Below are 12,594 nucleotides of genomic sequence, written 5' to 3' on the forward strand. Positions count from 1 at the left end.
AAGTTTGAAAAAAGACTTTTTGAACACCAAATTAATTTTTATACAGAAAATAATTACAGTACATCTGAAACAAATGATTATAACAATATATTTGAGAGAAAAAGCATGTTATTTTGCCCCATTCAAATCTTAATATCTGAACATTTAAATATGTAAACTAAAGTGCAATCACCTGCGTAAATGAATGGCTTCTGGTTTTTGAAATGTAAATTACATCATAACTTCTCCTCAGCTACCGGTTATCCTGGCCGATCTTCGACCCACTTTTCTCCAGATTGTCGCTATGTTTCTCCATTTTCTGTTATCGCTTCTATTATTTTCTTCTCTTTTCTTTCTTACCGCTATTTTTTATTTTTCTTCTTCGTGCTACCGCTGTTTTTATTTTTATTCATCGTGACAGGGGTTCACTTTGGCCTGTGGAGTCAAGTTCAGCATTCGGTTCAATGATATCTGGCGCCATCTAGCGTCGTGAATGGGTATAATGTCTCGACCCGAATATAAGACGACCCACACTTTTTCAGTCTTATTTCAATGCAAAAAACATTGTCTTATATTCAGGCCAATACGGTAAAAACACACTATCATGGCTGGCCGCTCACTTTCGACATCCCGGTGAACCACACTGTAGAGAAGGAGACCAGCACAGTAGCAACACGCACAACGGGGCACAAGAAGTCCACTTTTACTGTTGTGCTTGGTTGCCATGGTAATGGACAGAAACTGCCACCAATGGTGATTTTTAAGAGGGAGACGCTGCCGAAAGCAAAGTTTCCAGCCGAAGTCATCCTTCAGGCTAATAAAAAAAAGGCTGGATGGATGAGGAGAAAAGGAGAGAGTGGCTGAGTGAGGTGTACGTAAAGAGACCGGATGTTTTTTTTTTTTTTTGCCACGCCTCACCATCCCTGTTGGTCTTTGACTCCATGCCCACCCATCTCACAGCCGTTGTGAAAAAGCCAAGTGCAGCAAACGAACTCTGAGTTTGCCATCATTCCGGGAGGCTTGATGAAGGAACTCCAACCGCTGGACATCGGTATAAACAGGGTGTTCAAAGTAAAGTTGGGAGCGGCGTGGGAGCGATGGATGATGAGATAGCGAACACAGCTTTACTAAAACTTGGGAGGCGGCGCTGGGCAAGTTACCCCACAATTTGTGAATGGAGTGTGGATGCTTAGGCAAGCGAACGTGTCTGCTTGCACTGTTCGAGCTTTAGCAAAAGCCGGCATCATTTCTGAGGAGCCGCATGGCAACGAGACTAACTCTGACAATGACGCGAGGGAACCTGGTGTGTTCGATGGAGAACTTGCCCAGCTGTTCATTTCGGATACTTAAGATGAGGACTTTGATGGATTTGTGGCTGAGGATTGATGAAAAAAATAACACGAGTCACTGTTAAATACTTAAAAGTACGACCGAACTCACGTTTGCTCCTGCTGCCTTTTAAAAAACATACGCTAGCATGCATGCATGTTACTTTTTTTTTTTTTTAACTAACGAATGTTTTACCATGCCTGCTTCCAATAATACAGTGGGCCTTGTTGTAGTAGACTGGACTGTCTTGTTAAATGTTATTTATTCCTTCGTTATGTATTCACAAACCCCCCATAGACTTTATTTTGTGATTTCGTCACTTGATTTTCTGTTCTGGTGGATTATTTTCGATTTTCTTTGTGTCATTGAAGTTATCGTTAATATACGTTTTTCGGAGGCGGTCCTTGAACGTCTCTCGAGTCGAACAGCAGAAGAGAAGGCACAGAGACGGAAAAGGACGTGCCTGTATTGGTTGAGATTGTGAAAAGCATTAATAAACTATACGTTCTAAAAACCAACACCACGGCTCTCCTTTTTCGGAGCTGCAACATTGTATGTGTTAAATACAGAAATAGCAGCCGTAACTTAAACTGCTCACAACAACAGTAGTCCTCTTCCAGAGATAAAACTTTCAGTCAAAAATATGATGCTTCAACAATCTTATTTTATGAAGTTTGTATATTCACTCGGCTTTGGCAAAACGGGACAACGAGGAAAAAGTAAGCAAATGCCACTACGATAAGTGCCTCTCAATTTCTGCTATGATATTAACTTTGTATATTCACTCGGCTTTGGCAAAACAATGAGGAATGATGAGGAAAAAGGAACACGCATGGCAAATCTCGCCACAACAAATGCTCAATTTCTGCGCAAAGCTTACAGAGAGTCTGTAACATGCAACTTCCGGTACAGCATTTTCAAAATAAAGGTATTATATTTCAAAACAAAGACGGCAGCAATTACAACGAATAAAGATCAGATTATTTCTTCAACCCAACATTTTGGGTTGAAGACAGCTCGAATGATCTCCATCCAGCATGCCTGCGACCTTTGTGAGGGTAACAGGCTCAGATAATGGATGGATGGAATGTAGTGACCGTTTTATGTTGAATCCCAATTCATATGTTGATGTAACAAAAGATTCTTTCACTTTTCCATTTGTCAGAAGAGATTTTTAGACTCGGGACAAAGTTCTGTTATGCACTGACTAGCATAGATTCACAGTCAGAGTGTATCACAGAACTTAGACCAGACACTTACAACTTACTTCCAGCCTGGATTTAAGTTTACCTCAGGGGGAACAAGCATGAAGATTAAGATAAATAACATGAATATTTTTTTTTCCTCCTTTATTCATCTGAACCAACATTCTCATGTATAAAACAGGACTGAACTTATAATTGCTGTTTTTTTATACCTGACATATGGCACATTAACTTGCTAGCATTTTATGAATTAGCATTAAACTTAGAGGAAATTTATAATGGAAAATTCAGGTCCGTGTCGTAATTTCTTTTTTGTAATCATGTATTTGATCATCACGATAGGAAATTATATTTTTTATTCTATTATGGTTTTGATAAATGCTTTTCAGATACAAACCCAATTCCAATGAAGTTGGGACCTTGTGTCAAACATAAATAAAAACCGAATACAATGATTTGCAAATAATGTTCAACCTATATTTAATTGAATACATTACAAAGTCAACATATTTAATGTTCAAACTGAGAAACTTTTTTAAGCAAGAATTTTACACCTAATTTCTACACCCCTCAAAGAAATTATCTGTATATCTGGAACTGAGAGTCGGCACTTGGTATTAAGCGGAGGTGGGACAGGAGAACTCAACCAATCTCTTATTCGTCATTGTACGCTACCTACAGCTTCTTGTTTACGTTCAAACTTAGCTAGGAGCAGACCTGTGTGACGTCATGCACGCTGTGATCATGATGTCTCTGATCCAGTGGGGAAAGTAGACTTTGATTTGTTATTCTTTCATCGATAACTGCTTCAAATATGAAGGCGTATGGAGGAATAGTTTTGATTGTGTTATTGTTCTTGTTTTGTTACGTGTTCTACCTTATTACATTTGTTATTTCACGTTAAATGTTCTGTAAAGCACTTTGTTACAACCGCAGGTGTCGTGAAAGTGCTCGAAAAATAAAGTAAATAAGATCAATTGTTTAAACACACAATAAATACTGTTTCCAGGGTTTAATATAGCAATCATTTGATAGTTAGAGACCCAATCGGCCCTATACATATTGTGTTTTACAACAGCACCAGACTGTATTTATAAGTCCACACGTACTACACAATGAAAAAGATAAGCATGCAGTCACGCTGAGCTTCAGTGAATGTGGGCAGTTGAGAAAGCCAGCTCAAACAGTCCATTCATTTCTAAAAAGCAAATAGTGCTAGTTAAATTAGATGGCTGTGAATATGGTAAAGTACATGTTTTCACTCCTACATTTATTTATCGTGTTCAAGCCATTCCTTAATCTGACGCACACCATAGACAGGCTTCTGACTTCGATGCGAAGGCTGCTGCAATCCAGCCTCTCAGAGTTGGAACGCTTTTGCTGCATTTTCTTTTTCAAATACAGTCGAACCTCGGTTTTCGTACATAATCCGTTCCAGAAGACTGTTGGAAAACCGAATTGTTCGAAAACCGAAACCATGTTTCCCATTGGAATCAATGTAAAAATTTTTAATCCGTTCCAAGTCAAGAAAACAACTTTTTTTTTACAATTTCACACCATAAACTGTACACACGTAATAAGAGAGCAGGTAATATGTAAAATACTGTACGAACAAACTGTAATATGTTTTATTTTCACCAATTTTAACATTAACATAGTAACATAAAAATTGAAGGAACATCTCTCTCTCTATCTGTCATGGGGCGTGCGCCTATCCCAGCTGTCATAGGGCAGTAGGCGGGGCATTTCGGCATCCCGAACTCCTTAGCCAACACAGACACACGCACACCTGACTTATATTTCGCGATCAAATCTTTCTTAAATTCTATAGTTTTGCGCACTATTTTTCTCTTTTCTTCATCAGGTTCACTTCCACTTGCTTTCTTTGGTGCCATGATTCGGGGCTGATACACGATGCAAAAATAACAGTCCGATATTACGTAGTTCTCACCAAACACGTCTGCTTTTTAAAAAAAAAGCAATCTTTATTGAACAATACAAACTCGTCTGCTCACAATGGATGCTACACGAGGAAGCTGTTTCTGTATGATTATTCCATAATAATGAGACACCGGACACCAGAGTGTTCATCATGTGCCGCTGTAGTGAAAACTGCCGGCCGTACAACAAACGCACGCACTTCCCCCGTGCTGCTGGGGCAAACCATTCTGAAAAAAGGGGGGTTTCACCCCCCCCCCAAACAGAAGCGTCTCACCAAACACGTCTGCTTTTTTTTATTTTTTTTAAAATCTTTATTGAACAATACAAAAACGTCTGCTCACATTGGACGCTACACAAGGAAGCGAAGCCGAGAGGAGTGAAGTGACGCATTCAAGTGCGCTCAGTTAGTTCGAGAACCGAAATTTGTTCGTCATCCGAGGCATAAAAAAACTCGAAATTTTTGTTCGAAAACTGAATTGTACGAGAACCGAGACGTTCGAAAACTGAGGTTTGACTGTACTGGTATTTTGGAAATTAAATGCAATGATGGTGTTGTCTTGTATTTTGGAAAAAGTGGGGTCTACACCAAACAAAAGCAGCTACGCTTCGAGGACTTTTTGCACTGCATTTAGCAGAGTGCAATGTAGTCATCTAGCCCATTAACTATGAATGTGCTGTTGAGACGCAACGACAAGGCACTATGCCTCATCGCAGGGTTTCTCGATGACAAACGCATCCGTATTGAAAGACTTTACATTCGGACAGCAGCACACCACAGATTTTGGCAGAGTTGTATAGTAAAAAATCTTGGAGGAAATAATAATAAATCCCGTGGCAATCTCTCGGAGACAAGACAGGTGACTTGATGTGACATGTTAAAAAAGATAACACAAAGTACAGAGATCTCCCTCCACCACGATGACGGCACTACGTTGGTTAAAAGTCATAGAAATGCATAATTTAGATTTCTTTTCACAAAAGAAATGTATTATGCTCCACGTGTATCAGGTCTCCGTTTTCTCCTCATTATAAGCAAAGCCAGCGCTTTTAATGAGCTATTAAGTCCAAATTCGTGGGAAAAGGCCACCAGCTGTCAAAACAGTATAAAAATATGGACATCATTAAGCTGTCCTACACTCGGCCTGATAGGAAACACCGCGAAAACCAAGTAGTCCAGTGTGAAACGGGTTTCAAACTATCATTAATAAAGCCCTTCATAGCGTATCAGTCAACATCGGATGGATGAATTTGCTTTCATGCTACGCGGTAATTCACCAAATATTCCAATATGTACTGAGTGATCCTGTACAGAATGCTAACAGTTTGCTTGAAGATAGTCTTCTGTAAAAAATCGAGCTGGCTGACGCCCATGGATATATTTTTCATTGCATGGGCTTCTTCATTCCTGAACATTTTCACGTTGACATGAAGTAGTGTATACTGAATTGGAATACAGTACAGAGCTAGAGAGAGAGAATACAGTACAGAGCTAGAGAGAGAGAGAGAGAGAGAGAGAGAGAGAGAGAGAGAGAGAGAGAGAGAGAGAGACGTGGACGTGGCACAAAGTGCTCTCACACGTCATTTGGACACAAGCAGACATTCTAACAGCTCGTGGTAATAAACAATGCTATCCTGATACCAACGCACTTGTAGCTCGATGCAAAACATTTCCTGTCTTAGGAACTGTTACGTTCGCCCGAACACTGTGAATAAGTGGATTACGACTGTTGCGCAGCCATACTATGGCGAAGGAGTGCAAAAAACGCAACATAAGTTGGTCGCGATGTATCGGCAGTAGCTCTGCTCCTATTTTTGTGCGTATAAAGTAAGCGACACAAAAATAAAAATCACAGCTGTTCGTCTATCCAATTCAAAGAAATAACTGCGATACATTGTACTGAACTCCGAGGTTGCTACCGTATGCTACCTGCCAACTACAGCTGTCGTGGGCAAACAAATGTTAGACGAGATCGCTATAGCATTAAATATATATGGCAACAGTCCTCCACCAAAGTGAAACGCCTGTTCGCAGCGCCGTGAAACAACCGAGAGCCTCACCAGAGACTTGGAATCCATTGCCGACGCGCTCTTTCGTTTGGTGTGTTGACGTGGACACCTCTGAGCTGTCACATCACCTCGCCAACGGCTGCTAGTTTTTTCCTTACAGGGCCGCCCCGGTGCGTTCCCGATCACGCTGCAGCCAACCAGATAAAACCATATGCGCGAGGAGCTTAACAGGGGGCGCTCACGACCTCGCTCGACGGGCTTTTGGAAGAAGTCTGTGTGCAGAATCTTAAATCACATTAATTTCGCTACAAATGTATGAAAACAGCGAGGTCAAATCATTCATGCTTGGTGTAGACTGAAAATATTTTATTTTGACATCCAAAGATGAGCATGAGACAGCAGAACAACAGTTGAGTTTTAAATGTCCAGATTGTGTTTGCATTTATTTTGGACACAATAATATGGTGACTCTTAAGTGCAAAACACAAACACAAAAACACAAGCAAAAAGAAAAAAATACAGTAATGGCAAAAAATAAGCACAAGTGAAAAATGACTTACAAACAAAAGTGCATACAAAGTGAATAAAAGAAATCACAAGTAAAAGGAATCACAAACAAACAAAAAAACCAAGCACACAAGAAAATAAATCGCAAACAAAAAAAAACAAGCAGGCAGGAAAAGGCATACAAAACGAAAAACAAGCACACAAGAAAAAGAAATGCAAATAAAACCAGAAAAGGGAATCCCATTATCAAGACAAAGTCCAACTTTATTGCCAAAATTATATTAAAAAAACAACCAGAAAATGAATTGCGAACTAAAAAACAAAGAAACAAGAAAAAGGAACCACCAATAAAAAAACAAGCAAACAAGAAGTTGTAATCCATCCATCCATTTTCCAATCCGCTTAATGCCTACAAGGGTCGTGTGGTGCTGGAGCCGATCCCAGCCATCTTCGTGCAGAAGGCGGGGGACACCCTGAACCGGTTGCCAGCCAATCGCAGGGTACACAGAAACGAACAACCATCCGCACTCACACTCACACCTATGGACAATTTTTTGAGTGTCCAATCAGCCTGCCATGCATGTTTTTGGAATGTGGGAGGAAACCGGAGTACCCGGAAAAAAACCCATGCAGGCCCAGGGAGAACATGCAAACTCCACACAGGAAGGCCGGAGCCGGGATTGAACCCACGACCTCTGCCCTGTGAGGTCGATGCGCTACCTACTCGAGCACCGGGCGCCAGAAGTAGTAAACAAGCAAACAAGAATAAAGAACTACAAACAAACAAAAGAAAGACGAAAAAAAGAAAGAACATTTTGTAATTTTCCTACCCGAAGTGGTTGGTGGATGAGGCGAGGGCAGGGGGCAATCAGATTCATGGTGAAGAGGGGCAACTTCATTGGTATGGCAAGCCGATAGAACTGCATAGGCTCACACTATGGCAGCCGACAGGAGCATGCCAAACCCTTATCTGGCAAGGCCCAACAACCAAAACGCTGGTCGATCGTCTCTGGACTGCAACAAGCAGGGGTCTGTTTCACAAAGAGTGTTCAACAAACTCTGTGTTTAATGTTGTTGTCCTTTGTTGTCCTTCTTGACAGTAGGCAATCCTCCAAAAGTCTTTGCTTCACTGTGCGTGTTGATGCACTCATACCTGCCTGCTGCCATTCCTGACTAAGTTCTGCACTGGTGGTGCTCTGATCCCACAGCTGAATCAACTTCATGAGACAGTCCTGGGGTTTTATGGACTTTTCTTGGGCAACCAAAGCCTTCTTCACAGCAATTGAACCTCTCTCCTTGTAGTTCAATTAAGCTAATTTTCATGGCAAAGAGGGACTTTGCAATTTATTTAAATCTATTTGATCACTCTTCAAAACATTCTGGAATAGATGCAAAACGCCATTTGAAAAAAATAGGCAGTAGACTTTGTGAAAATGTATATTATGCGTCATTCTCAAAACTTTTGGCCACGGATGTACGCGTGCCCTGCGACTGGCCGGCAACCAGTTCAGGGTGTCCCCCGCCTACTGCCCAAAGGCAGCTGGGATAGGCTCCAACACGCCTCGCGACCCTCGGAGCTGGCACTGGCGTCCCAAGTCGCGTCTCGTGTGTGTAATGGTACTCACTTTTTGGAACCCCTATAAAAACCAAATGACAAATTTGAGCAACGTTTTGACTTTCCGAACGGTTAGAATGAATCAGTGCGCTCCCGGTATTATTTCCGAACACGCCCTAAACCTCGTTTTAGCGAGGACACTACACAGGTTATATCCCTCCATCCATCCATTTTCTGAACCACTTCATCCTGACAGGGGTGGCAAGAGGTGCTGGAGCCTGTCTTCGGGCAGTAGGCGGGGGACACCCTGAACCGGTTGCTAGCCAATCGCAGGGCACACAGAGAGGAACAACCATTCGCGCTATCACTCACACCAAGGGAAAATTTTGAGTGTTCAATCAGCCTGTCCATGCATGTTTTTGGAATGTGGGAGGAAACCGGTGTACCCATAGAAAACCCACGCAGGGCCGGAGAGAAAACAAACTCCACATAGGATGGCCAGAGCCAGCATCGAACCCATGACCTGTGCACTGTGAGGTTAACGCGCTAACCACTGGGCTACTGGGCCACCCACTACACAGGTTTTTAAACTGTGAGGAACAAAACCTTGATCATGAATAATATTCAGACTCACTATAGCAGTTTTACTTCCCCTTCATCGGTCATCTGAGCTTTAGTGAAACACCTGGGATGACACACGGCTGTGCCACAGGTCTGGGAAATCATTAAAGCCAGATACGCTTGTACTCTCGGCGGGGATCATTTAAAAACACAAATTGCAGCCTCGTTTCACCAGATGCGCCAGTCAGCTTGCTCTGCTTGCTGCTGGGCAATTTTGCGCTAGTCACTACCTCTCTCATACTCGAGTGCAGGATTAGCCAGTCAGTGCCTTGAGACAGAGAGCAAACTGGAAGTCCGAAATCTACTCTGAAAACAATTCTTGGTGCAACTACAGGTTTACATATCCATAATTTTGACATAAGAGTCATGACGTGTTATACATAAATGTTCCCTCGAATGCAGTCTGCATGAAAGGAAAAACAAAACCGGTGGTGATAAAACATTTTATTTGTATAGTACTTTTCTAAATACTCAAGACACTTAACAAGGAAAGAGAAAACATCATGACATTAATAAAAAATAGAAATAAAAGAAAAAATGTCAGTAGGATTTTGGGATCTTTTAACAGAAATGTAACCGAGCTACATACAGGATCCATCGTGAAACTTTATCAAACTAACCTGGATCTCGTCACTGTCACATCCAACTACAGATGTACAGTATGTGGAATTATTTAGCAAACTAGCTGCGAAATGAAACTCTACCCTGGTGCTTTTTCATCACGTAATAAGCCATTTTAGGGTAGTGTGTAGGTCCTGAGCTACAGAGAAACCTTTTTTTTCCCAAATGCAATTGTAATGTGGGCAGAAACTGGCTCACAACAACATACTAGCTGGTACTGGCTCTGGAAAAGTACAACGTTTAATATATAAGTGTCACAAGTATAAATTTGTCAGAGTGCTTTAATTTGAAAGGTATCTCAGTGTTCTCTTTTGGATTTTAGGTACAAGCCACGAGCCAAATGTGACTTTATAATGCGTACATCTTGTTGAAATAAATGTACAATTTGTATAAAAGATTGATGAAAGGGCTGAAGTGTGAGCAGACTAGTCTGGAAAGTATCCTTGCGACGACAGCAGTTCCTCAATATTTATCTACGGGTAAGACTAAAGATGTATATTTCATTCAGTAGTCCTGATATGAATAATGTACACTGTATGTACATTGTGGCACAAAGTCGAGGGGTGTAAGAGTGCTCAGTAACATTTTTTTTTTAAATTGCAGAAGTTCAGAAAGAACAAACGGGAAAAAGTTGTTGACCTGCCTAGTCTTGAAAATATTGGGTTGAACAAGTCTTGAAAATATTGGGTTGAACAGGCAATGGAATATTTCCATTCAAATGGATTTCATATCCATAGAATTAGCAGAAGCATATATTATGTTCCATGAGGAGAGGAAGGTGTGGAGACTCATTCTGAATGAAATCACAGATGTTAACTGATGACCAGTATGCATCATACACGAGGGGCGAGATGTAAAAAAACAAACAAACAAAAATCTAACTATTCAGTAATTATCTCAACTAGTTCAGAATGGTTGCCGTTTTCCATTGCCACAAGCATGTCCCAAAATGAGCTCACTCTGGCATTCAAACGGTGGTTGATGTCCTCAGTCCTTAAATTTTGGAAGCGGCAAAGTCGAGGGAAAGAAGAGTGGGGGGTTGTGTGTTGGATGAGCGATGAAGAGGGACGCTGGTTCCTGAATTTTTATTGATTGTAGAGCGAGCGCTGCTCCCACGGCATAGCCTGGATGGTACGTGGCACGGGTGAAGGCTTGAGTGTTGTCGCTCCGTTCGGATGGAGGGAGTGGCCAATGGGGTTGATAGTGGTGAGGGGCCGCTGAGGTGTCAGGGAGAAAGTGTCCTGGTGCTTCGGCTGTGGTGGAAAGGGTCAAAGATAATGTCGAGGAAAGAAGAGTGACAAGAGGAAAAGAGGGTGATGGGTAGAGAGAGGGAGGGAGGGAGGGAGGGAGGAAGAGAAAGTGAGTGCATGGACAACACGATTTCAGGAAGCTCATTGCCATAACTTAAAAAAAGTCATCTTGGCCTCAGTGTACACTGCTAACCTACTATGGCCTTGGCAGAACGCCAATAAGCATAAAAATTGTAACCCGAGTACAGTTAATTTAATGTATACATAAATGTATACTATTACAACACGTCCTTAAGTCTGGTATGATTTCAAATTTGAATTTATAAAAGGCTAACATGCCAAAAGTTGCGCACCAATAGGTAGTAAGATTCTCCAGCGCTGTGTTATGTTCCCGAGTCGTGGCTGTTTGGCGCGCTGCTTTTTCCGAAGTGGTAGGAAGTGAACTCAGTCTCCCTGTACTGCAAAGCTAAAAAGTGCATAGTCGGCTCAACACCACATTGTATTATATAAATTATGTCTTTCCCTGATTTTTATCGTCTATGCAAATGAAACTTTGCGTCATTTTCAAGTCATCAACCGTTAGAGAATTGGAATGCTTTTACGCAAACCTCCCAATTGTAAAATATTTACTTTCAAAAATATTTTCTTGTAAAATTACATTATTCCAAGTTATGATGCACAGCAATCTTTCCAAGACAATTTATAGGTTGCAACGAACTGAAAACAGTCATTTGTTTTCTAAAAAAATGAAAACCAGTTGGCTGTTCATTACAATTGCATTTTTAATCTTCTGTATCTTTAACCAAGTAAAACAATTACAGTGATAACAAAATAACTTCCATTGGCAGTTAAAAAAAATATGTATAAATAAATAAATAAGTGTGTGTGTGTGTGTGTGTGCGTGTGTGTGTGTGTGTATACACACACACACACACACACACACACACACAATGGGAATATTTACTGTATATATACATACACACACACACACACACACACACACACACACACACACACACACACACAGTGTATACATTTCTGCCTTCGACAACATTTCTTAGCACCGCAACATACACGTCGTCATTGTCATTTGAGTCTTGGCGTCTTCATCTTTTAAAGTGTGCGCCCTGTTTCTCAGTTCCTTTGCTGTTATGGCGTTCACCTATTCAGAGATGCTAAAAACACCAATAACCAGAAGTGGGCATCGTCAGTCCAGTGAGTCCGTCAGTGACCTGCCGACCAGCCCAGTCCGCCCGAGTTGTTTGTGTGTGTGTGTGTGTGTGTGTGTGTGTGTGTGTGTGTGTGTAGCGGAGTCTTTGCGGTGTTTCCCACCATTACTGGCACGAATGACAGACGCTAGTGGCTAGCCCACGACGACAGCATTTCTGGCCCTGGATCAACATCTCCTAAACACGTAACCAACGGCTTTCCATAGGCTGCACTGCTACGGACTTACAGTATGTGCATTGCTGCCTGATGAAGCTCGTCAGTGAATTGGCCTCATTTCACAACAAGAGTGACTGGGAATGGTTCTCTCATGCCACTGTGTAACAAGCTGCATGGGGTGGGGGGGGGGGGG

The 12,594-nt window shown here is 41.6% G+C and overlaps 2 protein-coding genes and 1 long non-coding RNA gene across 7 annotated transcripts in view; 1 reads left to right on the forward strand and 2 right to left on the reverse strand.

Moving 5' to 3' along the window:
* copz2 (COPI coat complex subunit zeta 2) overlaps positions 1-6,650 on the reverse strand; it is a 28,132-nt gene extending 21,482 nt beyond the window's left edge. For 2 of the 4 annotated variants that reach the window (XM_019858625.1, XM_019858626.1), the window contains exon 1: positions 6,513-6,650. In XM_019858625.1, the coding sequence (XP_019714184.1) occupies positions 6,513-6,530 (18 nt within the window). In that variant the 5' untranslated portion in view covers positions 6,531-6,650. The remainder of the gene's footprint in view (positions 1-6,512) is intronic. The other 2 variants (XM_019858624.1, XM_019858627.1) reach the window with 2 other exon arrangements.
* On the forward strand, positions 4,179-4,636 carry LOC109508595 (uncharacterized). The gene is made up of 2 exons (XR_002166697.1): positions 4,179-4,208; positions 4,493-4,636. It is a non-coding gene; the product is annotated as an uncharacterized LOC109508595 (long non-coding RNA).
* Positions 6,651-9,573: 2,923 nt separating the features above from the next.
* The window catches only part of LOC109508607 (zinc finger protein 835-like), a 15,512-nt gene continuing 12,491 nt past the window's right edge, over positions 9,574-12,594 (reverse strand). For both annotated transcript variants that reach the window (XM_019858643.1, XM_019858642.1), the window contains exon 6: positions 9,574-11,018. In XM_019858643.1, coding sequence (XP_019714202.1) covers positions 10,851-11,018 — 168 coding nt within the window. In that variant the 3' untranslated portion in view covers positions 9,574-10,850. The remainder of the gene's footprint in view (positions 11,019-12,594) is intronic.

This window comes from Hippocampus comes, unplaced genomic scaffold (assembly GCF_001891065.2).
Source record: "Hippocampus comes isolate QL1 unplaced genomic scaffold, H_comes_QL1_v1.1 scaffold187, whole genome shotgun sequence".
Lineage (NCBI taxonomy): Eukaryota > Metazoa > Chordata > Actinopteri > Syngnathiformes > Syngnathidae > Hippocampus > Hippocampus comes.